Source organism: Carassius carassius, chromosome 38, assembly GCF_963082965.1.
Source record: "Carassius carassius chromosome 38, fCarCar2.1, whole genome shotgun sequence".
Classification (NCBI taxonomy): Eukaryota; Metazoa; Chordata; class Actinopteri; order Cypriniformes; family Cyprinidae; genus Carassius; species Carassius carassius.
In genome coordinates this window covers 15,906,817-15,931,241 of record NC_081792.1, presented here as the reverse complement: position 1 = coordinate 15,931,241, position 24,425 = coordinate 15,906,817, and the positions used below count along the sequence as shown (strand labels likewise).

Genomic DNA, 24,425 nt, shown 5'->3' with positions numbered 1-24,425 from the left:
ATTAGAGGGCCCACTTCTGCATGGTGGATATTTTTGGATGGTGCATTTTCACCCCCACGACACAGCGTCGCTGTTCTACATTGCAACTTCAGCTTCATGGCATGCTATGTACTACTAGCAAAAGCAAATACTGCATTCGCCACCATCATCAACGAGAAAAGAAAATGGAGGTCATACCTTTGCAATAAGCGTAGGCCGAAAGCTATTAATGCAGAAAAGTGAGTATATGCATGTTCAGTTCTGAACACTAGTGTATGTTATTCTGCCGGTCCTCTGAGCTGAATTCAGAGATGCAGATTCAGTGTCAGCTTTACAGCAGAACATCGCGCTCTAGTAATGGCGCCACGAGTCTCCATATTTATTTGATACGACAAGAAAATATTATTCCAGGTGGAGTATAACAAAGTTTTGTCTCCAGATCAAATAAGGCTGAATCTATGTGTGCTTGGCAATCACGTTTTTTTAAATTAAAGTTTGACTGTTATTCGCTAAACTGTTAACAGATTTATGTAACATACACGATTGGATTATTCCGTCCTCTTTAAATGTGATTACTACGAAGTTTAGATGCAATTAAGTTTTGATTTGTACCGTGTCGACGAAGTGGGTGTGTGAGATCCTCTGGTGTTGCACTAAACATGTCCGTTATTTTGCATCTAATTTATTATAATGTGAAGTATTTATTATTATTTTCATGAATGTTTGTTGAATATTTTTCTGCACGACTGGACTGTATAGAAAACTAGACCGTGCAGATGAGTGTGTATGTGTGTGTCAATAAAACTATGCTCTTTTTAAGTGTATAAAGTCTCCAGCATATTTTGCATGAATATGAAACGTCTCTAAATTAGTTTGCTATTAAATAATACACATTACGTGTTAGTTAGACGATAACCTCTTCTCACGTGGCAGCTAAGAAACTAGTCTGTGTGATTCGTTGGGCGTGAAAATCCTGTAGACATAAAATAAACACGCTTATCAATAACGTAATGAACAGCAGTGTAAAATGTGCGTTGGATTTTATAGGGAACGCCAGGACGTAAGGACCTCGTGATGGCGTCATTACGCGATGACGACAAAGAAACGGACTCGAAAAATGTGTTAGATTTAATAGTCATAGTAACGTTACCTACTTTAGAGCCTATTGAGAACCGTTTCAGTTATATTATGTGCCATATAGAACATACAATCTTATGAGCGCAACTGAGGAACAAAATAATGGAATGAAAGGATCTCTTGTCTTGTGTGAGCGAAACTTGGCACGAATGGAATGGGGGTCGCGCGCTAGCGAGTAGCTAAAGCTAACGGGCAAGTAACAAAACGAAATACTCAGTCCTGCAAGCCGTTGTTTTGTCTGCATTACGCGAATGTGTATTTTTTTAACCACAGTTATGGGTTGTAATTGTACGGAGTTCATCGTGTCAGTTGTGTTTGTAGCTTATTTATGTTACTATGACACGACTGGGCCTTCAACACGCTTCTTATAATTTAATTAGCTGTGCGTTTTGTTCCTTGGTTCTTACATTTTATCTTAATATTATTGGATTAGCAATTATATTATACAGTGTTGTACATGTGAGATGTGCAGTGATCTTACATTACTTGCTTAGAAAATGTGTGTAAACGGGATTATTGCAGTTATGACACTATAACGTAATCGCGAGCTGTCATATAACGTTACTTGTTTGTATAGCTTTTAACTTGAGTGCAGGGGTCGAACAATATTTTTAGTGGTTGTTTAAACTAACAAGAGTGAGCCAAATCAAATACATGACACAATCCTGTGTGGACTTATGTAACGTTATAGATTTGCTAATTTGTCATTTTATGCCACACTTAGCCATCTATTCAGTGTTTTATCAACAATATGCAAGGTTATGTAAAATACAAGGTCTTTTACATTTGAATGAGTAACAGTTTTGCTACATGGTTGGAGTGTGTATTTTATTATTATTATTATTATTTTTTTTTTTTAAAGGAGGGACATTTGTATAAAAAGTTATATATGAAGTAAATAAAAAAATATGGAAAGTTATATGTCCTGATATGCTGATGTAACCACCTTCTTAACTTAATAGTTTACTTTTTTTGTTGTTGCTGATTTTCAGTGCTGCTTTGTTTTTTTTAGATCAGTATCTTAAATAGAGGAGTTCCAGTCATCGTCTTCATAGCAAACAGGTACAGCATTTCACTACTGTTATTATTAGACTGCATGGTTTTTGACAACTTAAGTCACACTGTCACTGTTTTTAATAGTTATAATGGTTGGCAATAATTGTGTACTGGCAACTTGAACCTTATAAATGTAACTTATAACTCTTTTTCTCCTTTGCCAAATGCATGTTGGAGCCTACAGGTGCTGTCTTACAGCAGGTCTGCTTTTCTCTAGATCACATTGTTCAATATTAATATAAACTTTTTTTAGAATGATGCATTGCAGCCCTTTTAATTTAAATGGCTTTCATTGTAATATACAGCATAATGAGTTCTGTTAGCTTTGAACCAGATGTATTTGATTATAAAAGTCCACAGGACATGCTGTTGTATGCAACTCAAAATAATGAAAATTAATGTTTGCATTGCAATATGAAATTAATTCCTAGTGTCTAGAAATGTAAAATGCATTGAATTAATGATGAAAATAGCTGAAAATGCATCAATTATGGAATTCAGAAATTAATTATTATTAGTACACAATAATTATACTCAATGTTTCACACTTTTGTATTTTAACCAGCTTTATTTATGGGCAGTTGTGGCCTAATGGTTAGAGAGTTGTACTTGTAAGCCAAAGGTTGTGGGTTCCAGTCTCAGGTCCAGCAGGAATTGTAGTTGTGGAGAGTGATGTACAGTGCTCTCGTCCATCCTCAATACCATGACTGAAGTGAGACCCTTGAGCAAGGCACCAAATCCCCAACTGCTCCCAGGGTGCTGCAGCACATGGCTGCCCACTGCCCTGTGTGTGTGTTTGCAGTTGGATGAGTTAAATGAGTATGGGTCACCATACTTGGCCACACGTCACTTCACTCACTTTATGCATGCCTATGTAAAGTACAAGACATTATGAAGACATTATTGAAAGTAGTCTTTGTCAGAAGATATTTTCTGGAAAAAATGTATTCAAATTTAAAATGGTCAATCACACAGACTTTGTATTATCTTGCTTATTTTTTTAATGAATTTTATTGAATATTACTACTGAATATTGCTACTGTTTTTTGTTGTTGTTGTTGTTTTTTTTACTATTATTAACCGTTTTCTATTTTAATATTTTAAATTCACAATAAATTGCTCTGATGGCAAAGCTGATTTTTGAAATATATTGAAATGTGCCCTTGCTGAATACAAGTTTTATTTAAAAAAAAAATGAACAGTAGTTAGTGTGTGTAAATATATTATTTTTATTGTACTTTACACAACGTGCACAATTCACAAACAGTTTTTTCTTCTTTATTGTCCATTGTGTGTGGAATTTGGAATTTACAAGTGGAAATTATGTATATTATTTTATTCATAAATGTACAGTTGTGTGCTAAGATATTCCCTTTATTTTACCAGTGTTATGTACACTCACCTAAAGGAATATTAGGAACACCTGTTCAATTTTTCATTAATGCAATTATCTAATCAACCAATCACATGGCAGGTGCTTCAATGCATTTAGGGGTGTGGTCCTGGTCAAGACAATCTCCTGAACTCCAAACTGAATGTCAGAATGGGAAAGAAAGGTGATTTAAGAAATTTTGAGCGTGGCATGGTTGTTGGTGCCAGACGGGCCGGTCTGAGTATTCCAAAATCTGCTCAGTTACTGAGATTTTCACGCACAACCATTTCTAGGGTTTACAAAGAATGGTGTGAAAAGGGAAAAACATCCAGTATGCAGCAGTCCTGTGGGCGAAAATGCCTTGTTGATGCTAGAGGTCAGAGGAGAATGGGACGACTGATTCAAGCTGATAGAAGAGCAATTTTGACTGAAATAACCACTCGTTACAACCGTGGTATGCAGCAAAGCATTTGTGAAGCCACAACACGCACATCCTTGAGGCGGATGGGCTACAACAGCAGAAGACCCCAGCGGGTACCACTTATCTCCACTACAAATAGGAAAAAGAGGCTACAATTTGCACAAGCTCACTAAAATTGGACCGTTGAAGACTGGAAAAATGTTGCCTGGTCTGATGAGTCTCGATTTCTGTTGAGACATTCAGATGGTAGAGAATTTGGCATAAACAGAATGAGAACATGGATCCATCATGCCTTGTTACCACTGTGCAGGCTGCTGGGGGTGGTGTAATGGTGTGGGGGATGTTTTCTTGGCACCCTTTAGACCTCTTAGTGCCAATTGGGCATCGTTTAAATGTTTCTGCCCATGTCCATCCCTTTATGAACACCATGTACCCATCCTCTGATGGCTACTTCCAGCAGGATAATGCACCATGTCACAAAGCTCGAATCATTTCAAATTGGTTTCTTAAACATGACAATGAGTTCACTGTACTAAAATGGCCCCCACAGTCACCAGATCTCAACCCGATAGAGCATCTTTAGGATGTGGTGTAACGGGAGTTTTGTGCCCTGGAGGTGCATCCCACAAATCTCCATCAACTGCAAGATGATATCTTATCAATATGGGCCAACATTTCTAAAGAACGCTTTTAGCACATTGTTGAATCAATGCCACGTAGAATTAAGGCAGTTCTGAAGGCGAAAGGGGGTCAAACACAGTATATGTATTGTGTTCCTAATAATCCTTTAGGTGAGTGTATAATAAGAATAAGGGGCATCATTCTCTCCGTTTTTGTGATTTCTGCAGTTTGAACTCTGCAACCTGGTTTTTAGATAGTTACTACTTTTAGTAGATGGAGGAGACCCATGTCTTTTTGCTTAAAGACAGAAACCGAGCTGCACGACTCCCCTTTCCATTAAACATATTTTATTGCAATGTCCTGGTTTTAATCCAAGTAGAAAACTTTTTTATAAAGTACACTCACATTTAGGGACTTGTTTATTAAGATTTATCAGGAAAGATTCAAGTCTTTTTTTTTAAAAAATGTTTCTAATGTTAATTAGGTGCTGTATTTTTGTTTGTTTGGTTTTTATTTTGTTTTTATGTAACTCTTGTATAGTGCAACTCAGTTTTTCCCATGAAGATAGCCTTAGGTGCTTACATGTGAATAAAAATAACTACTACTACCAAAGGAAGTAGTGAGCCCAGAAATGTATGTTTTTAAGTATTTAGTTTTGAGGAGCCCAGTGTGCATCTTGAACTCAAGCAGAGTTTATGAACGAGGAGAAATGGTTTCCATCAGTGTTATCCATGTAATAGTTCTGTAGCAGTTCAGCTCTAAACGGTTCAGACAATCTTTCAGACATCCTTAAATTGTACAGTGTATTTTGATTTGACGCAGAACTCTGAATGCAATAAATCAGGGATGGAGCACTTTTAAGCATGTTGTATGTATATATATATATATATATATATATATATATATATATATACACACTTAGAAATTTGTAATAACATTTGGGAGGTGTGCTGTCCATTAAATCTCTCTTCTTTCTTAATTATAGACATTCTGTTTGAAAAATAGTGTCTCTGCTATGGAGGAGAGTGTGAGCCCTGAGCTGGCTCAAGCCTCAGAGCCTGAGCCCAGCCAGGATCCTGTGGATACCAGCTCACAAGGTACCCACGGCCCACTACACTACATACAAGAGAGCCGTGGGATTCACTCCAGTCAGGGTTTCAAATTGGGAAACTGCTGAAACAGGATATAATAACTGAGATTTCAGAGACTCTTTATCGGATCTGGGCATACACTGGAAAATATTAAATGGCTAAAACCTTTTTTACAATAATTTTTTTTCAGAATGTGGTGTCACCGTATCAATTAAAATGCTTTTTTTTTCTTCTTTTTTTTCTGGAAATTCATCCTCGTTTTCATTGACTAATCAGCTTGAAAGCACATATCAGTGTTTTAATTGTGATCCAAATCCCATAGCTACAGTATGCTGATAATTAAACATTTATTTTTGAATTGAACTGAAATTTTGCTACGTCTCACACACAGAACCACCATCAGTCTCAGAAGAAGTCAAAGATAAAAAAGACCAAGGTGATGTTAGTGAAGACAAAGTAGAGGACCCTGACAAATCCGCGAAGCCCCCATGTGAGTTTAAGAAGACTTGGGGTTTACGTCGGACCACCATTGCTAAGAGGGAGATCCCTGGAGAAATGGCAGCAGAGACCCCCGAGGGCAGGGGCGCCCCAGTGCGTCGCAGCGGCAGGCAGGCAAAGCGCACAGACAAGCTGGAAGAGTTTCTGGTCACTGTGAAGCGAGGAAGAGGAACGGGCAGGAGAAGTTGTCCCTCACGACTTGAGGGAGGAGATCCTCCATCCCAGACCCCAACCGATGCTGAAACGGCCTCCGAAGCCAGCTTTGATGGAAATGTAGATGCTAAGGTAGAGGAACAGAGAGTGGCCTCACCAGAGAAAAAGAAAAGGGGTCGAGGACGGATGAGGAGGGCAGTGAAGCCTAAACCTGGCAATGGCTCGGTGAGTGATGATGGCAGCTCTGAAAATGAAGAAAAGGCTTCCGGTGAGGTAATGAAAGAGACTCAAGAAAATGTTGAGACTGCGACTGCTGAAGATGGAAAGGATGGGGAAGAGGAACAAGCGAAGGATGTGGAGATGAAAGAAGAGGAAGGTGAGGAGGAGTGTAATAAGAACAAAGAGAAGACCTCTAACGAGTCCATAAATAGACGTCCTACTAGAGCAGTCTGTAAAGACTCCAAAAGAGACTCTAAACCCAAAGTAGGAGTGAAGCTCCGCAACGAGAAGAAAGAAGATGATGATGAAGAGTCATCTTCCAGTGAGTCTGACAGTGATGGTTATGACCCTAATGCACTTTACTGCATCTGCAGGCAGAAACACAACAAAAGGTATGTGTCTTTAGAGGTGGAAAAGATGTTGGTAGCTAGTATATGTTATTTGATGGATACTGGGATAATTAAATTATTGATGAATGGGAGATTCAGCATAAAAAGTTGGTCTGAAACAATTTTTTTTTTAATGAAATTTGAACTTTTTATAAAAATTGTATAAATATTTAATTTGCAAAATGTGTTATTTGTAAAGTTAAATGTAGTTTTTGAAATTTAAAATTTACAAGAATTATACATTATAAATTACTATGAAACAACATTTTAATAATATTGGTTTAGATATTTATACATGTATAATGCATCACTTACATAAAAATGTTTATACAAACAATTAAAATGTTAAAGCGATTTTATAGGTGTTTAATTTCAGTAAAGTATGTTCTGAAAGTAAAGAGTTCTTGCATGAGCAGAAGAGCAAAGACACTAAGCAACTGAACTGAAGTGTTCTTATACCCTGTAAGTATGTGCACATGTATCTGCCGGAGTATTTTAAACTAAATCATGAGTTTGCCCAGGAAGAATCTATATATTGTGTGCTAGAAATTGGTTTGCATGCCATAACAATTAGGTCTTGTGAAAGTTATTGTCATACACATCTTAAATCTAATCTCTACTTTGCAGTGTTAAATTATAAAACCTTATATGGTATGAGCTAAATGCATAAAAATCACACTTTAGATGCACAGAACATAGTATGCACAAAACAGTGTAAGTGTAACCCGGGAAAGTATTAGTAGCTGTATGATGTTGCTCTGAGAGTATTATTTTAAGATGTTCGCCAGGTTAAATTGTGTTTGGGCTCAATTTAATCGGAATCTTCTGTAAGTAAATGTCATTTTCTATAAATCATGAAACATAAGTGTGAATATGTCAACAATGACATCTTTTTTTTATTTACTTGTGCATTTTTGAGTTTTTATATGGTAGATATTTGTGAGTGCAATCTCTGTGACAGTGCCACATTGTAGCATACAGACCTTTCCAATGACTTATGCTTTTTGAATTGCATTGTTTTTATGTCTATTATGACTTTGTTTCATAATATATCAGCAGTCCGGATTCAAACTCTAAGCTTATGTTTTAATTAATTAGCTAGAAAGGGTTTTAAGCCGACAATGAAAGTCAAAATGTGAAATTGAGTATTTTGATTAGATTTATTGGTGTTGATACACAGTTCCAAATGGGTACATTCGTAATCTTTGTTATAATTGTCAGTTCAATGCATGGTGAATGTTAAACTGTCCTCATCAGGCACTATCCAAAAAGTTTTTTTTGTTCAAAGCAGAAATTATCTGTTGTCAGCAAAAGTTTTATGTTTTGTGGGTTTAATGATTATTGAGGTTGTTTGGTTATTGTTTAAATCCTTGTGCATAGGTTTATGATCTGCTGTGATCGCTGTGAGGAGTGGTTTCATGGCGACTGCGTTGGCATCCCTGAGGCACGTGGCCGACTTATGGAGAGAAATGGAGAGGACTATGTCTGTCCAAACTGCTACACACAGAAGGGACAGTTTTCCAAGGCTGGTTCCACCACAGCAGCTGCAGAGAATGGCAAACGGCCAGCAGCTGGCCTTCGTAAAAGTGAGAGCGCTCTTGCTACACCATCTAGCACTGTTGCAGCTGCCATGGAGGAGAAAGCTTCTGATGACCTGGGCATCAAGGGCAGGATCGAGAAGGCTACCAATCCTAGTGGAAAAAAGAAAATAAAGATTTTCCAGCCGGTATGTCTCTGTATGAAACAAGTTTGAATACTGAAATCTTGTTTACATGTAATTTCGTGGGATTGAGGAAATCATCCTGTTGGGTTTGGATTCAGTTTTTGACACTGCCTCCGTGCGTGAATTTTGACAGCTTTTCTTACAGGATTACCTTATTTAGGATTATGTTATAATGTCAGCGACACATTGCTTGGATGCTTAATTTTATATTAATGTAACTTAAATTACAACATCAATATCTGATTTAGATTATTAATATGATTCATATAAGATTTCTTTTAACTTTCAAATTTGATGGGCATTAATTGGCCGATAATTTTAAGGCTGTCATATTTTGTTTTTACAATGTTTAATTGTACAGTATAATTATGATTATCTGTTTTGACCCCTAATCATTTGACTAATGTTAGGCAAACATCAGGAGGGTTGTCATAATTCTTGGTAGCAATAATATCTGAGAACCATGCTTTTAAGGGCCTGCACAATTAATCGAAATTAAATAAAAAAGGGTTATAAATCTCGATTAGGCAGAAGCTGCGATTGTCATGCGTGTTTTTCAGGGAAGCACGGTTCTGTGGTCAGCAGTAAATATCCATCCAAAAGCCACAAGGCGTTCTCGCATGGAAACTCCAATTACACCCCGCAGAAGAAATCAGGAAATGCCTATAGCGGTTGCTGAATAAACAGCCCCGCTGAATAAACGCATTTGAGTTGATTTACTGAAATAAATGAACTTGTCCACAACATTCTAATTTGAGATGCACCTGTAATTTAACTGCTTTCATTGATTCAACGTGTTGACAATAAACACATGACTATGACAAAATATGGTTTAATCTGAGTTCATCTTATAATTTTTATTATAATAGAGTATATAATAATGCAACACTAATCGACATAACCTTTACTGCTTAGAATACTATGAAAAATGTTGCGTGCCTTAATCTGTGTAAGAAGCCACATCATCTCACAGAAGGATTTATTTCAAACACTCAACTGATGTTATGAAGTGAGTTTGTAGTAAAGACATGTTTTGTGGGATTTTCACATGCTTTCAGATGGCTCAGCATTAACTACACAGCTGTAGTTCACTGACAAGCTCCGCCGACAGCTTTCATAATCGCAGAGCGATTTCATAATGCTACGATTATATCGTCTGATTTTGCATAGCTTGTCCGTGAACTACGGCTCTGTGTAGTAAATGCTGCTCCATCTGAAAGCACGTGCTGGAGATTTACTACGGATTACAGAACCGGCTTTACTTACAAGATGCACATGACAATTGCATTTGATTAATCGTGCAGCCCTACTTTTTAGTGCCATTTTTAAAATGTAAAATGTTTTTATTGGGTTTCATGTCATTATTGGATGTTTTTCTCAATTGAGTACAGTTTCTGCTAACATAATGGGAGATTGTTGCCAAATCACCTCATAAAGTTATCTGATTATGATATTAAGGTATGGTCATTCAATAAGGAAAAACCATGGTGAGTGCCTCTTTAACAATAAAACTAAAAGGTGGCTATAAATGAGCCCCTCTTAAAGTGTCCCTATTATGCCATTTTCAAGGTTACTAATATTGTTTTGGGAGTCTCATACAATAGGATTACATACAATAGGTCAAAAAATGTGTTCACTTTCTCAAAATATGCATTTAACATCACCTCATTCTCACTATTTGTTCAAAGCAGTTCAAAAATTGTCTCTCTAAACCCATCCTTTCTGTGAGCCTGCTCTGATTGGTCAGATGGCCATGTCTGTTGTGATTGGTCCACTGCGTACAGCGCATTGGAAACGATACTCCCATTGCCATAGTTCGTATTTTGAAGGCTTGATAGAAAATATAAACATATTATTTATCATACTTGTGATTCAGTGGAGCCAGCTTGTCCAAATGAACAGTGGACTGAGCCATCAAATTACTAACGACTCGTTTAGGCTGTAGAGAGTCAATTCTTTATTTTGGAAGACGAATAACTTTATTTATCGTGCACTTTTGACTTTACACCTTACAGCTGATTGTTTACATTCACCTACAGCTACATTACACAATGCATGAAAGACAATATTGGAAATGGCATAATAGGGGCACTTTAAAATACAATCATACAATTGAAATAAAAAATATGCTTAGACTAAATCCTATAAAAAGTTAATTTGGTGTCATACTATTAGCTATTTTTTCACATATGTTTACAAATCACACAGTTCCTTTCTTTTATTTAAATTGTTAAATTGTACTGTATTTCTCCTTGGTGAAGCAGAGTTCCTAAAATAATCCCATGCTAAAAATAGATTTTCAGCAGATGAGAACCTTGTAAAGTCTGACTATATGGATTAGCATACTAACATGCTACTCTTGCTAATGCTGCAGTGTATATAATATGCATACTGTGGACTTGTACATTTTCTCTATTTGCAGAATCTCTAGACGTGCTTCTAGTGTTACTACAATATGCAGTATAAAACACATATTTCTGAATTAAAATGCTGGATTACCCATTGCCATGAATAACATTGGAAGTACTATTAGCCAAAATCTTATTTGACAATTTATTAGACTAGACCACAAAATTAAGACATTTTCATTTAAATAAGCATTTTCTCCTGGATGACATTTGATATGGTAACGTGACTGTAGCATATTACTGTTTTTAAAATTGATAGTGCAAAAATGCCTACTGTTCTGCTTGCTATTTAAAAACAAAAAAGGAAGCAATATACAGTACATAAGGTGTAGATCAGCCGTTGCTGTAATGTAGTGGCCACAGCGGTTTGACATCCCTGAGTTTTCAGCAGGTGACTGCAGTTGAAGGATCTTGCCTCCCAAAGTGCATTGGCCCTGGCTGTGAGAGAGATGCGCTCCCTGACTCTGTCTACTGTGGGAACGACTGCATACTCAGACACGCCGCTGCTGCCATGAAGACCATCACCACGGATGGAAAAGACTCTAAACAGAAGGAGAGGGGCAGGCCCAAAGCACAGAAAAAGACTTCAAATAAATCACCAAATAAGGTATTATTCATAGGCACCTTATGTTAATCATATATTCATTTTATTAAGGCTTTAATAGTACTAAATTGCTTTCTGTATGTTCATATATATATATATATATATATATATATATATATGTATATATGTATATATATATATATGTGTATATATATATATATGTGTATATATATATGTGTATATATATATATATATATATATATATATATGTATATGTATATATATATATGTATATATATATGTATGTATATATATATGTATATATATATATATGTATATATATATATATATATATATATATATATATATATGTATGTATATATATATGTATATATATATATATGTATGTATGTATGTATGTATGTATGTGTATATATATTGTATATATATGTATGTATGTGTATATATATATATGTATGTATGTGTGTATATATATATATGTGTGTGTGTGTGTATATGTATACAGTGGATTAAGGCCAAATTATTGTTCTGCGAGGATACGCTTAAATTGGTTTTTAGTTGTAATAGCAAAAGATGTTTAGTAGTTGCTAATTCAGGTGCAGAATAAATCAGGAAGATGGGTATTGCATCAGCTCTATAATGCCAGGACATTTAAATATGTATATGCTAACAGTGCTTTCTGTTCTTGACTATAGAGGAGGTCTGGCCCAGAAAGGAGGTCCTCTAACCAAGCAGGTGAGGAGGAGGAGTCAGAATCTGGGACTGAGGAATATGATGACGATGAAGATGAAAAGCATGCAGAGGAGCATCCGCCGCCACCAGCCATGTCATCCTGGTCCAGTGACCATAATTACATTGCAGTAACGCCAGAAAAGACTACAACCATATCAGCATCTGTGTTAAACAAAACGTGTATGTATCTCTTTGAGGGTTTTCCACATTTTATTGACCTGTCTCTACCAATGATGGGCGTTTTGAACTGTGAAGAACAGCAGATTCACAAATTAAAATTCTGGTGAGAATTGGATTGAAATGACGTGCCTTTAAAGGTATATTAGTGCTGGAAAATCTTAGCACGGCTATAGTTATGAATTTTCTAAGTTGGACACCCTGTGCTGCATCTTAAAATATTTTATCAGTGTTTTTATGCAACACTGCAAGATGCTAATATTTGGAAAGAATCTGTATCAGGTCATTCAGAGCTCCAGAACAGGTAAGTTTAAATAATATCAAAATGGTAAGTATTTAAGATCTAAAAAGCATAAAGACTGTACTTTACAGTCTGTAATTAAGTATTTAATCTACTTAATGTGAGTAAATTTAGTTTTGCACCAAATAAGTGATTTAAAAATATAGATCCTATGGATCTGAGGCCAGACTGTAGTGCCTTGCCATGATACAATTTTGTAAAGCTTTCTGACAAACGTCTACAAAGTATATATGCATGTTACTTTGAGTCTCTCAATGAATGGAAAACCATTGTAATTTATCTCCAATTCCTGCCATCATCGGGGCAAAAACTTCATCCAAAAAGATGTACTGACTTCATCTGACAGCTGATCAGGTAGGTTTGGTGTCTTTTTCTCCTGCCCTCCCCGACTAAGAATAGAACATCTTTGAGCACATGGACATTTGACTACGGTGCTGTTGTATATTAATGGAGTCATGTGACGTTTTAACTAACAGTTTTTATTTTGATATTCCTTTGACTTGCATGCAATTGCATTTATAAATCATCATTGGACAAAGTGGCATTCAAAATAAAGTGAAATTGCGGATAATACTCTTCTGGCCCTGTGCTTCAATTGTAAGAGAAGTCTGTTTATTGGATGACAACATGGGATGGCATGACTTCTGCCTGTTTCTGGTTTTTGTGAGCCATCCGCTAAATATCTCACAATGATTTACAAAAAGAAGCCTACAGTCGTTGGAGCCGGCCTGAGAGAAGTACTGTGACCTTTCAGAAAAGTCCAAGAGCCCAAGAGTGAACTGAAGTAATGAGGATCCATAAAGAAGAACAGATGATGACATCATATCACCCCACAGCAGACGACAGCAGAATTCACACGCCTCATAATTGCAGCACACAGGGAAATGTCAAGCAGTATTTATGCATATACACAGAATGTAGAGCAATGCTGATATACTGGTCTTATTTAATATTTAAATAGATTACATATTGAAAGCATGGTGTACCTGTTTGAAGGCTCAGTACAGTTGATTTGATGCAGAGATTGCATTTAGAGCATGAGTTTTCTCCTTTAGTTGGTATGGTTGACTATTGCAAAGTTTTCTGTTCATCATATGCAAAAACAAGGGAAAAAAAAGATACCTTAAGCATAATGTGGGGCATTTGTTTGATTCCAGAAAATTATGAAATAGAAAATCAAAAAGAATGCCAATTTTGGTGTTGGTCCCAGTAGCATTGTTCGTGTTTTTTAGCATTTTAAATGTGGCATTAGTGTATATAAGGTTGCCTAGGGTTGTTTGTGTTGTGTTGATCAAGATATGCAGTAATTTCTCTGTGGATAACACATGAGTGGGATTACATTGATGCTCTGATGTACATTGTGTACCTGCTCTTGGAAGTGCTTTTTAAAGATGCATTTCTGAAATACAAGTAGGCTGAGATCCAGTTATTGAGTGTTTAAGTTATTGTACAGTGATTGTACACTTGAATAGCTCTGTAAATGTCATATTGAATATTGAAATCATTTTTTTCCCTCCCTATAGCTGGTAAGATAATCTTTTATAAAGTTCTTGTATATTATTTCCATGAGTTATTACATCACAATGTCTATGCTTTATCTAACTAATGTGCTATATTGTTGCTTGTTGACAGTTCTATCAGCATTTTAATATATTTTTTTCAGACTTTTTCCCAAGGGATTTAATTGGGTTAGAGATTTATATCCTGACAAAGTAATAACAAGGCAGTAGGCAATCAAATTTTGTATCCAAGATTGAGCCATCACTTAATAACTGAAATGTTTGTGCTATGAACCCTTTACATTCTCCTCATATTTTTATCATCATTTTAAATTACTTGAATATTTTACTAATAGCTGCTCCAGTTGGTAAAATATTTAAACTGATTCACTTGTCATACAGTGATTGTTATGATTAATAAATTAATGAAGAATATTTAGTAATATATATACAAATACCACTGACTGATCTGTGAGTCAAGTAGCCTTAGATACTGGCTTGAATATGATTTTAAGACGGGATATTTTCTTAAAGTTTAAATGTTAAACATTTTCTTGTTTTTTTCTCTGAGCCTATTCTTTAACTGGTAATGATGGTTTACATATTCAGTAACTTTAGAAAAGTAACTACAATGTCAAGGCAAGGCACTACAATTGAGCATTTCACAATACTTCAAATTCATATAGTGAATTGTAACATTTGCACCTGGTTAGTTACCTCTTTCATTTCTGTGTTGATAAATCAGTTTATTCCTTCTGATTTCCAGCAGCTGCCCAAAAAGACAAAGAAAAGGAGGACGATGAGGAAGTCAAGCCAGAGAAGAAAACGGCTTCCACTGATAAGAAACCTCCTGCATCAAATGTTGCTCCCAAAGGAGGGAAGAAGTCTCCTGGCTCCAAGGGGACAAAGGCAGTTGCTGCCACCTCACCTCTTCCCAAAGGCAAAACAACTGCAGCACCTTTGAACAGTGGAAGAGAGTTAAGGAAACAATCCTTACCCATACAGGGCAAATCAAAAAAGCCAGGACCTCCCCCACCACCAATTCCGGTTTTATCACCTTCAGGCCCCCCTGGATCTCGCCACCATGTCACTGGAGCTCTCCGTGTTGGCAAGAGCACCTTTACTATCCCAAAAAAGCAGCCACAGGTAGGGCAGAAGGACTCTGTAGAGCAGGGTCCCTCTCCCACCTCTAGAACCCCACCTTCACCAGGGTCATCCACCCAGCACTCGGCACCTAAACCAAACCAACCCATCGCACCTGCTGCTCCTCAACAGCCACCACCCAACAACCAGATGAGATCCAACATCAGACGATCACTGACTGATATCTTATATAAAAGGTGAGACATCTTAAGAGGTATTGCATTTACTTTTTTTTTCATAAAGCAATATGGCATTAATAAAGCATTAAAATGGAAAGTAACTAAAAAAAAATTTCCGTGATTGCATTTTATACGATCTTCGAAATCGTGCAATTGAAATCTAAAATGATTTTTATTTGAACTGAAATATGAATTTAAATCCATCATTGTGCCATAGGGCCAGTGACAGTGATGATCTCTCAATGTCTGAAAGCGGAGTGGGAAAGTTGGCTGTCAGCATTGAGAAAGAGATGTTTAACCTTTATATGAACACTGATAACAAGTACAAGAACAAGTACAGGTCCCTTATGTTCAATCTAAAGGACCCCAAAAACAAGGTTAGTCCCTGTATGTTTATGTCAGAGACCATTGTTCTGAAATGTGCATTTTAGTATCTATATGAGATCTAACAATGCAGAGAGATGTATTATTTTACTTATTTGTGTGGCAGGGCCTGTTCTATCGTGTGGTTGGTGGTGAGATCAGTCCATTCAGGCTGGTGAGACTGAGTCCAGAAGAACTTCTTTCGAGGGAGATGTCAGACTGGAGAAAATCTGAGATCTCTGAGGTAAAACAAGTTGTAAATTGTTTGTTTAAACTCGGATAACTGTGGTGCTGTGATAGTATGCTCGTACTGTTTATTTTAAATTATGTTCTTATTCCTAAAGAGTCTGGATATGAGTGTGAGATCCCAGTCAGGACAGCCCAAAAGTGGATCTAGACAGGAGGGTGCTCCCCCAGTTGTGGACATGGAGGAGGCTCCTCCTCCTATGTCTGATGGAGATGTATGTATGCCTGCCACTTCCCAGTCTCCCCACTTGGCTTCTGCTGCTGTAAGTTCTGGCTTTCTTGCTTTCTGTATCTAATCTTCCACACACCATCTTTGTATCACTGTCATTTCAGTTTCCCAAAGTGACTTGCTTAATTTGTTCTCATACCTACCACCTTTCTCAGCTTATTTTTTTTTTCTTTCACATGGGTGCATATAAACATTTATGCATAAATGGATGAGAATAGGTTTCTAAAGTTTGTTTATTGATCTTTTCCTTCTATCTTTGTGCAATATCGTTTTTTGAGCAGGACTCCCAGGAGGACACACGGCCTACTTCTGTGTCACAAGCCCCAGTGTCTACTGGGAAAGGCAGTTCAGTGCCAGATATCTTTAGTAGTATGCTGAAAGACACTACAGCAGAGCACAGGGCTCATCTCTTTGACCTGAACTGCAAGATCTGTACAGGTGGGGACTGTATTACCACAATAAAAAGCCATATACCCTCAAGACCTATTGGAAAGTGTCCCTTACTTGTTGTACATTCACCTATGATTTTCTAATAGCTGAGTAATTAAATTACATTTTGCTCATTTTTCAGGCCAGAAGTTGGTAGATGATGAACCACCATCTAAAAAAAACAAAATGTCTGCACCTAAAAAGCCAGAGAACTCTTTTACGTCTAAATCGGAGTCAAGACCATCCAAATCTCCTGCTGATCTCCCTCAAGTGTCCTCTCTTTCTGGTCCTGAGACTCCCATATCTGATTCTGCAGCTGTAATGGAGGATCTAAGCAGTGTATTTCCTGTGGTTCAGGCCCCAGTCACTGCTGCTGTACCTGCAGTCTCTTCTGTTACAATAACTCGAAGGGATCCTCGTACTGCTGGTCACCGTTCGTCTGTGCCTCAGATAGTTCCTGATGTTGTTGTTCCTGCTATGCCATCAAATATTCCTATCTCTGTTGAACCCGTGGTTGTAGAAGCAAAGGGTCCTTTGCCTATGCCCCCTCCTGCCCCAGCATCTATACCCAGACCTGTGATCCCAAAAACAGCCTCTTATGGGTCTAGTTCTACCAGGTGCAGGATTTAATTGAATTTATATATAATTTTATTTAATGTAAAATGTCTTCCTGCCTTACTATGTAGAAATATTTGTAATTATTATATATATATATATATATATATATATATATATATATATATATATATATATATATATATATATATATATATATATATATATATATATATATATATTTTTTTTTTTTTTTTTTATCAGTATGTCAGAGCCCCCTCCTGAAGGTGAAACCGCTTTGTTCTTGTCTGGACAAGAGATGATGTGGAAAGGATTCATAAACATGCACTCTGTTGCCAAGTTTGTCACAAAAGCCTACTTGGTGTCAGGATCATTTGAGCATATTAAAGAGGTTTGTTTTGCAAGGATTTTCTTAAAAGGTCTTAATATTAGAATATTGGGTTCACATTACATTTTAACAACTCTTTTAATTTTATTTGCAGGACTTGCCTGACACTATTCATATTGGTGGTAGAATATCACCACACACTGTATGGGATTATGTGGGGAAGTTGAAGACTTCACTGTCAAAAGTATGAAAATAAAAACACATTTCATATGCACTAGAATCAAATTCAGTACTTATAAAATCAAACCACTACAAACTGTAATTCATTGATCTGATTGCTGTTTTCTGATACTGAGTGTTCTTTTTTCAGGAACTCAGTCTTATTCGTTTCCATCCAGCAACTGAAGAGGAGGAGGTGGCGTATGTGTCTCTGTTTTCTTATTTTAGTAGCCGTAAGCGGTTTGGAGTAGTCGCAAACAGCAACAAGCGAATTAAAGACCTTTACCTCATCCCTCTGAGCTCAAAAGACCCACTTCCTGCGAAGCTTCTGCCATTTGATGGACCAGGTAAGCATATACAAAGAAGTCTCATATACGAAGAAGCATATACAATGAAGTCTCTTTAAAGAATCTTCTTAGTGTTTTCCCCAGAAAAAAAGAGCCATTTTTTATGTTAACATCAGGTAAGGATGATTAAGTCTGTTTGTTTTTTAACTCTCTATTCTTTGAATGGAAAGCTTGTTCCACAATTTAAAAAAAGGAAGACAAACCATGGCCATGTCAAATGTGCTACAATAAGAGCCTGTTTAAGACAAAGTTGTTTGTATACTTGTAACTTGTCTTATTTTTTTTCTACAAGTTGTCATGTATTTGAAGACTGTCTAATAAAAATTAGCATGAATCCAAGTTTGATGTCCTAGATATTTGTGTCCTAGCCTTATTTTTATCAGGTTCATATTTAATTATGAGAACAAGTGTTTAAAATGTTTCTCAAAGTGACTATTACTAAAAATGTAATATAACTTTGCTGAATATTAAAATTAAGAATGGCCATTTATGCTGTCTGCTGTCGGACTAGCTGTAATGTCATGGCAACCATGGTAAATTATATGCTGGACAACATCTTTTATTGTAAGTAAAAGGAATCGTCCAACCTGCCCAAGGAGTGACTGACTTACTGATGTTCGCCAGCACGTTTCTTATCCTGAGACGAATTGTTGCATAAAATTTACATGATTTAAATCATTGCCATAAGTTTGCTAGAGTAACAAACATGAGTAGTGTTGTCATTAATTAAATGCTGATAATAAAGTCTTTTGTGGTAATCTAATTTGTTAATATTCAATAATTCTTTGTTCGTTAAATGTATAAATTATGAGGATAATTTGGTTGTTGCATAAATACAAAAAAAAAAAGCAATTGTGTGTTGGTACATTTTTAGTTACCAGTTTGTTGTATAATGTGGAACATGATCTATTTATGTATATTTCTAACCTATTATGTAGGCGTTATAGTATGTATTAGAAGTAGATTATCTATTTGTGAAATAATGTTTCGTATTTATTTATTTATTTTGCAGGGCTGGAACCAGCTCGTCCCAATCTCCTCCTTGGGTTGTTAATATGCCAGAAGGACAGGAAGCGTCGTGGAGCCCCTCTAGAGAATGAGGAAAAACATTCTAAAACTCTAAGAGACGATGAAACAGGCCTCCCAAAACCATCCACTACTGGTAAATCTGAAATAAAACAGGACAAAGTTCTTCGAACTAGCCTGGATGCCATAAGCACAACTCCCCCAGGCACCCCTCCACCCCTCAGTGCTCCAGAGTCCTCAAGTTCTGTCTCATCTGTGTTTTCGTTACTGTCCTCTTTGAAAGCGCCTGGTGTCAGCAATAGCACAGGCAACAATTCTCCATCCTCTAACGTCTCAGCAGCTTCTTCCACACCACTTCAGACTATCCTGAAATCACTTTTTGGTAAGAAGAAGCAGGATTCTGATGTCTCATCATCACCTTCAGATCAAAGTGCTGTAGATGTCGCTGTGCCTTGTGTGTCCCTGTTAGATCCAATTGTACAGCACTTTGCAATAACCAAGGGTAAAGAGGTAGAAGTTCAGGATGATAGACCGTATGATCCTGAGGAAGAATATGACCCAGCTGTTGGCTATAGTACAGGAAATACCCATGATACAACCAAAGTATCTGCTGAACTTAAGCAAGCAGATGTCACCCCTCTAATGGATGATGTAGCTTATGACCCTGAGGATGACTCTCTTTTTGATGATGTTGGGGTTGATCCAAGTACTAAGAAATTAACTGAACATCAAAAGGTGTTTGAAGAAAAACATATTGAGGAACGGAAGCATGAGGAACCAGTTCATCAACAAATACCAGAGACTTTGATTTCTCAGCCTGTTACATCCCTGTTGGCTGAAAGTCAACTGCTGCAGCTTGGTAAAAAGGTTGAAGAGTTGGTGGCAAAGAATTCAGCCACTCCAGTTATTAATCAGAGAAGAGACCCAAGGCAGAGTAGAGACCCTAGACAGGTGGTTACAAGTAGAAGAAAGACATCAGATTCCACAGTAAAAGAAGAGGAATCTTCTTTTACCACAGACAAAACCTCTCCACAACAAGGTACAGTGATAGAAACACCACAGACACAAGCATGCTCAGTTGCAGACACACAGACTGCACAGCTGGACTCTACCAAGGATACATTAGTAGAGGAACCCTCTGCAACCACAGATATACCCCTGTCACAAGTCATTTCCTCCTTAGATTCAGTGCAGTCTGCCATCCTGGACTCAGAAGTATCCAAATCTGAGGAAGGGGACGAGAGTGAGGAAGACGGCAAGAGCGAAGAGATGCCTTTTCTTGATACAAAGAGCACAGAAGTTTCTATTCCATTACTAGGGGAAAAAATTGACCCAGAGTTAGTTGAAAGCTACATGGAAAAAGAACCTGAAGAGGAACCCAAAATTAAGGATGACCCCATTGAATCTGAGATCAAAAGTTTTGAGGAGGTTTGGCCTAATTCTGCCAGTATTTTAAAAGCTGATCAAGTTTCATCCATTGGCCAGCCTATTGAGACCACAACAACTACATATTATAACATTTCAACAATCAGTACTTCATCTACATCTTTACATTCAGGAGTGCCACAAGATGTCATCCAGGACAACTCATCTTATATGGATTCTCACAGTCCTCATATACAGCACATACCAACAACAAACCCTACTAACATTCCACCTCCAATGTCTTTTCCTCCTCCAATTGGTCCTCCACCTATTTTTGGTCCACCTCCCATGCAAGGCCCACCACCAATCGCTGTTCCACCACCCATGCATCTCCCTCTTTCAATGTCAGGACCACCTTTAATGCAGATTCCCTCAATACAAGGTCCACCACCTCCTCTTGTGGATAATGATCATTCTCAGTATCCACCACATGGATCGTATCCACCTTTCCAGAGTCAGTGGGGTAGCAGTTCTCAGTTAGATGCTGCTCCAAGAGGTCCACTGCCTCCAAATTTTACACCAAGAGGACCATTCCAACCAATGGATCAAAGAGGTCCTCCTCATCAGATATTTGATAATTCCATTAGTTCATTGCCCCCTCAGCATATTAGACCAAGAGGCCCACCTCCAGGGCCCCCACCACCCAGGCCACCTCCCACCTTTGATGGTCAAAGGTTTAATGGGCCTCCACCCCCTTTTAACTTCTCTGCACCCAGGGTACCACCTCCACCATTTTCTGGTCCCCCTCCAAATCTGTTTGATAATAGACCACAACCACTATCCCACTTCCCTGGGCCAAGAGGCCCATCTCCTCTTCATAACATTGGGGATCGTGGCCCTCCATCTAATGTGTCAAGAGGGCCTGGGGATCAATTTGAAGATTGTGGAAACTCATATCATCAGGGAATAGAGAAGCCCCAGATACCTTCACAAGGGCCTCCTTTTAGGGGACTACCACCAAACCACTTTGATGGACGAAGGGGACCCCCTGGACCTTCAGGTGAAATGTCGGGACAGGGATTTCCACCTCCAAACCAATTTCGTGGTTCACCTCAGCACAGGGGATCATTTGACGAACCACTGGGAACTTTATCTCAAGACTTTGACAAGCACCGGAGACCATCAGTGCAGCAGTTTGGTGGCCTGAGAGATCCACCACCAGGACATTATGAAAAGGAACCTGTTAGTCAGCCAGCACGATTTAACTACAATGATGATACCCCAAGTGATGTTCGAGATGTTAGACCTGTTCGTGGACCTCTGCTTCCGACACCTCCTGAAGGTCCCATACCAATACAAAGCCGTATAGTTGAACACAGCCCAGATAGCCACCGTGATGACCACTGGAGACGGCAGTCCCCTGAAATGAGGAGACGAAGCTGTTCCACCAGAGATACTTCAGAACCACATAATCGTCCAAGTAGATTTGATGGTGCTTCACGTGACAGAGATGCCTCCTCAAGGTTATCTGAAGACATACAGCACGATTTGTCTGAAGATAGGAGAGACCAAGATCGAGAAGGTGGACATGGTGCACGATCATGGGGCTGGAACAGGGAGCATGAGTATGACCGGGGTAGAGAAAAGGATCGTGAAAGAGACCGGAGCAGGGAAAGAGAAAGGGAGCTGGGACGAAGCAGGGAAAGAGAGAGAGAACACAGTAGAGAGCGGGATCGCAATAGAGGCAGAGATTCTGAACGATATGGAGATGGAGACAAGAGGAGAGACCGAGATCGAGACAGAGACCGTGGCTCGGAGAGGGAGCAAGACCGTAAAGACCATGACCGAGACAGAGGAAAGAACAGAGACAGAGAAAGAGACCGTAACAGAGATAGAGACAGCAGGGACAGGAGAAGAGAACGCTCAAGGAGTCGTGAACGAGAACGTGGAAAAGATCGGGAAAGAAGAGATCGGGACAGAGAACGGGACAAAGACAGAGGCAAGGACAGAGACAGACGGGACAGTAGCAGGAGCAAAGAAAAGAAAGATGCCAAAAAAGAAAGATCTGACAAGTCAAGGGCAAAGTCTACAGAATCTGAAAACCCGTCATGATTGTCATTCATCTTAACTGTAGATTGACAATATTTTTTCTTTCTAAATTTGCATGGGTTTGAATGTTGCTCTTGAAGGTCTCTTTTGTACTCTTTTCTTGCTCAATGTTTTATGCTATTTACTTACAAAGCCTTGATGTTGACAACATCTTCAGGTGTACCTCTTATGTGATAATTTTGTCAGTACAACATACACTCTCCCTGTAGGTCTGTTTTAAAGGAAAATATGGACAACTTCACAGTTAAGAGTAAAACAGTAAAACATGTAAATATGTATTCATGTATATACAGATGTGTTTTTAATTACTTTTTTCTAAATAGAAAAGTCTTAAGCCATATAGGTTTAAAATTATGTTTAAAGGAAAAAAATTGTCTTTAAAAGAAGGCCTTTGTATGGTAAAAGCTTAACCAGCAATTAATGTGTCTGAAGGCTATTGTTAATGATTGACCTGAAACCACTACATATGTTCATTACAATTGTTCAATTAAATTCTTTGTGATTATAATAAAAATCTCTGTGTTTTCTGGGAAATTTTGGGGGAGTTTAAAATGGTTTGGAACGTTTTATACATGGTCAAGGTAACTTTCATGTAGGTTAAATTGTATGCTTTAAAATAACTTGATATTTATGTCAGGCAGGGCACATTTAAATGCTTTGCAAATTTATTAGAATTTAGTTGATTTGATATTTCAGTAGTAGTTAGTATGGTCATTTTATTTATGGTTTGTTAAGCACACTTGCAGTACATTTAACAAGTTTAAATTGACTTGAAATCTAATTTCCTCCACCTAAAGCAATCCAAGTAACCCATCACTAACTTTTAATAATTTTTTGTGGATCATTGACTAATGCTGTCTAATATATCCAAACAGATTACATATTAGAACAGAACATTTGGGTGTGACATAATCCACATTACATAATCTGCAATTTATACAAATACTAGGCCTACATGACATTAGAATTAAAAATCATAATGTGTTTGGAATGAGTGTTCCACAAATGTCAGGAATGTGTATTATTTGTTTTAAATTATTACATTTTTCCTGGGTGGATCTTGCTAGTGTGACAATTTAATTAACTCTCTGGTGTTGTTTGGTCATTTTAGACCAAAAAAAAAAAATGTTTTGAAGCACTAGAATTTTATGGCAATTGCTATGTGACCAAAAACAAAATTGTTGTGGACTTGATTTGGCAAAGCTAAATGGTAATAAAAAACAATTACACTTGTGTTGTTTTAAGTCAAAGTTTTAAGGAAATATGAAAATATTTATTTTTTGTGTACAGTCTACAAATCATTCATGATGCAGAAAAAAACTGCACTACAATAAAGGGGGGAAACTAACATATCAAGAGTGCAAAATAGACACACAACACACAAATGAACTAGTGTGAATGTAACACAAAGCATGTTTTTTTTGCAAACGTGTGAAATAAATTCAATAATTCAGCCACAACTCCAGTAAAAACACAGGCATGAAGGAAGGGGTTACACTCTAAAACATCAAGAGTACAAAACAGA

At 37.5% G+C, this 24,425-nt stretch overlaps 2 protein-coding genes across 7 annotated transcripts in view; both read left to right on the top strand.

The window, feature by feature from the left end:
- The window catches only part of LOC132119424 (DNA-binding protein inhibitor ID-1-like), a 300,095-nt gene that overhangs the window by 68,558 nt on the left and 207,112 nt on the right, over positions 1-24,425 (top strand). The window lies entirely within an intron of this gene.
- LOC132119420 (death-inducer obliterator 1-like) lies at positions 11-23,416 on the top strand. Of its 6 annotated transcripts, none has more exons than XM_059529351.1 (16): positions 11-218; positions 2,129-2,178; positions 6,069-6,939; positions 8,317-8,662; positions 11,456-11,674; positions 12,328-12,544; positions 15,108-15,681; positions 15,881-16,040; positions 16,154-16,270; positions 16,371-16,535; positions 16,783-16,939; positions 17,073-17,547; positions 17,750-17,897; positions 17,989-18,078; positions 18,205-18,400; positions 19,413-23,416. In XM_059529351.1, exons 3-16 carry the CDS (start codon positions 6,233-6,235, stop codon positions 22,901-22,903), a joined length of 7,062 nt encoding a protein of 2,353 aa, XP_059385334.1. In that variant the 5' UTR covers positions 11-218; positions 2,129-2,178; positions 6,069-6,232; the 3' UTR covers positions 22,904-23,416. The 6 variants fall into 6 exon arrangements, with proteins under 6 accessions (XP_059385334.1, XP_059385335.1, XP_059385332.1 ...); XM_059529352.1 differs by lacking the exon at positions 11-218 and adding an exon at positions 257-390; XM_059529349.1 differs by lacking the exons at positions 11-218; positions 2,129-2,178 and adding an exon at positions 5,487-5,683 and having other exon boundaries at positions 15,111-15,681.

What these genes read in the sequence shown, in the direction of transcription:
- LOC132119420 (XM_059529347.1), top strand. Translation starts at nt 5,602, where the DNA reads ATGGAGGAGAGTGTGAGCCCTGAGCTGGCTCAAGCCTCAGAGCCTGAG. An exon ending in TGTGGATACCAGCTCACAAG is followed by an intron (nt 5,684 to 6,068) that starts GTACCCACGGCC and finishes TCTCACACACAG; the next exon opens with AACCACCATCAGTCTCAGAA. An exon ending in AGGCAGAAACACAACAAAAG is followed by an intron (nt 6,940 to 8,316) that starts GTATGTGTCTTT and finishes CCTTGTGCATAG; the next exon opens with GTTTATGATCTGCTGTGATC.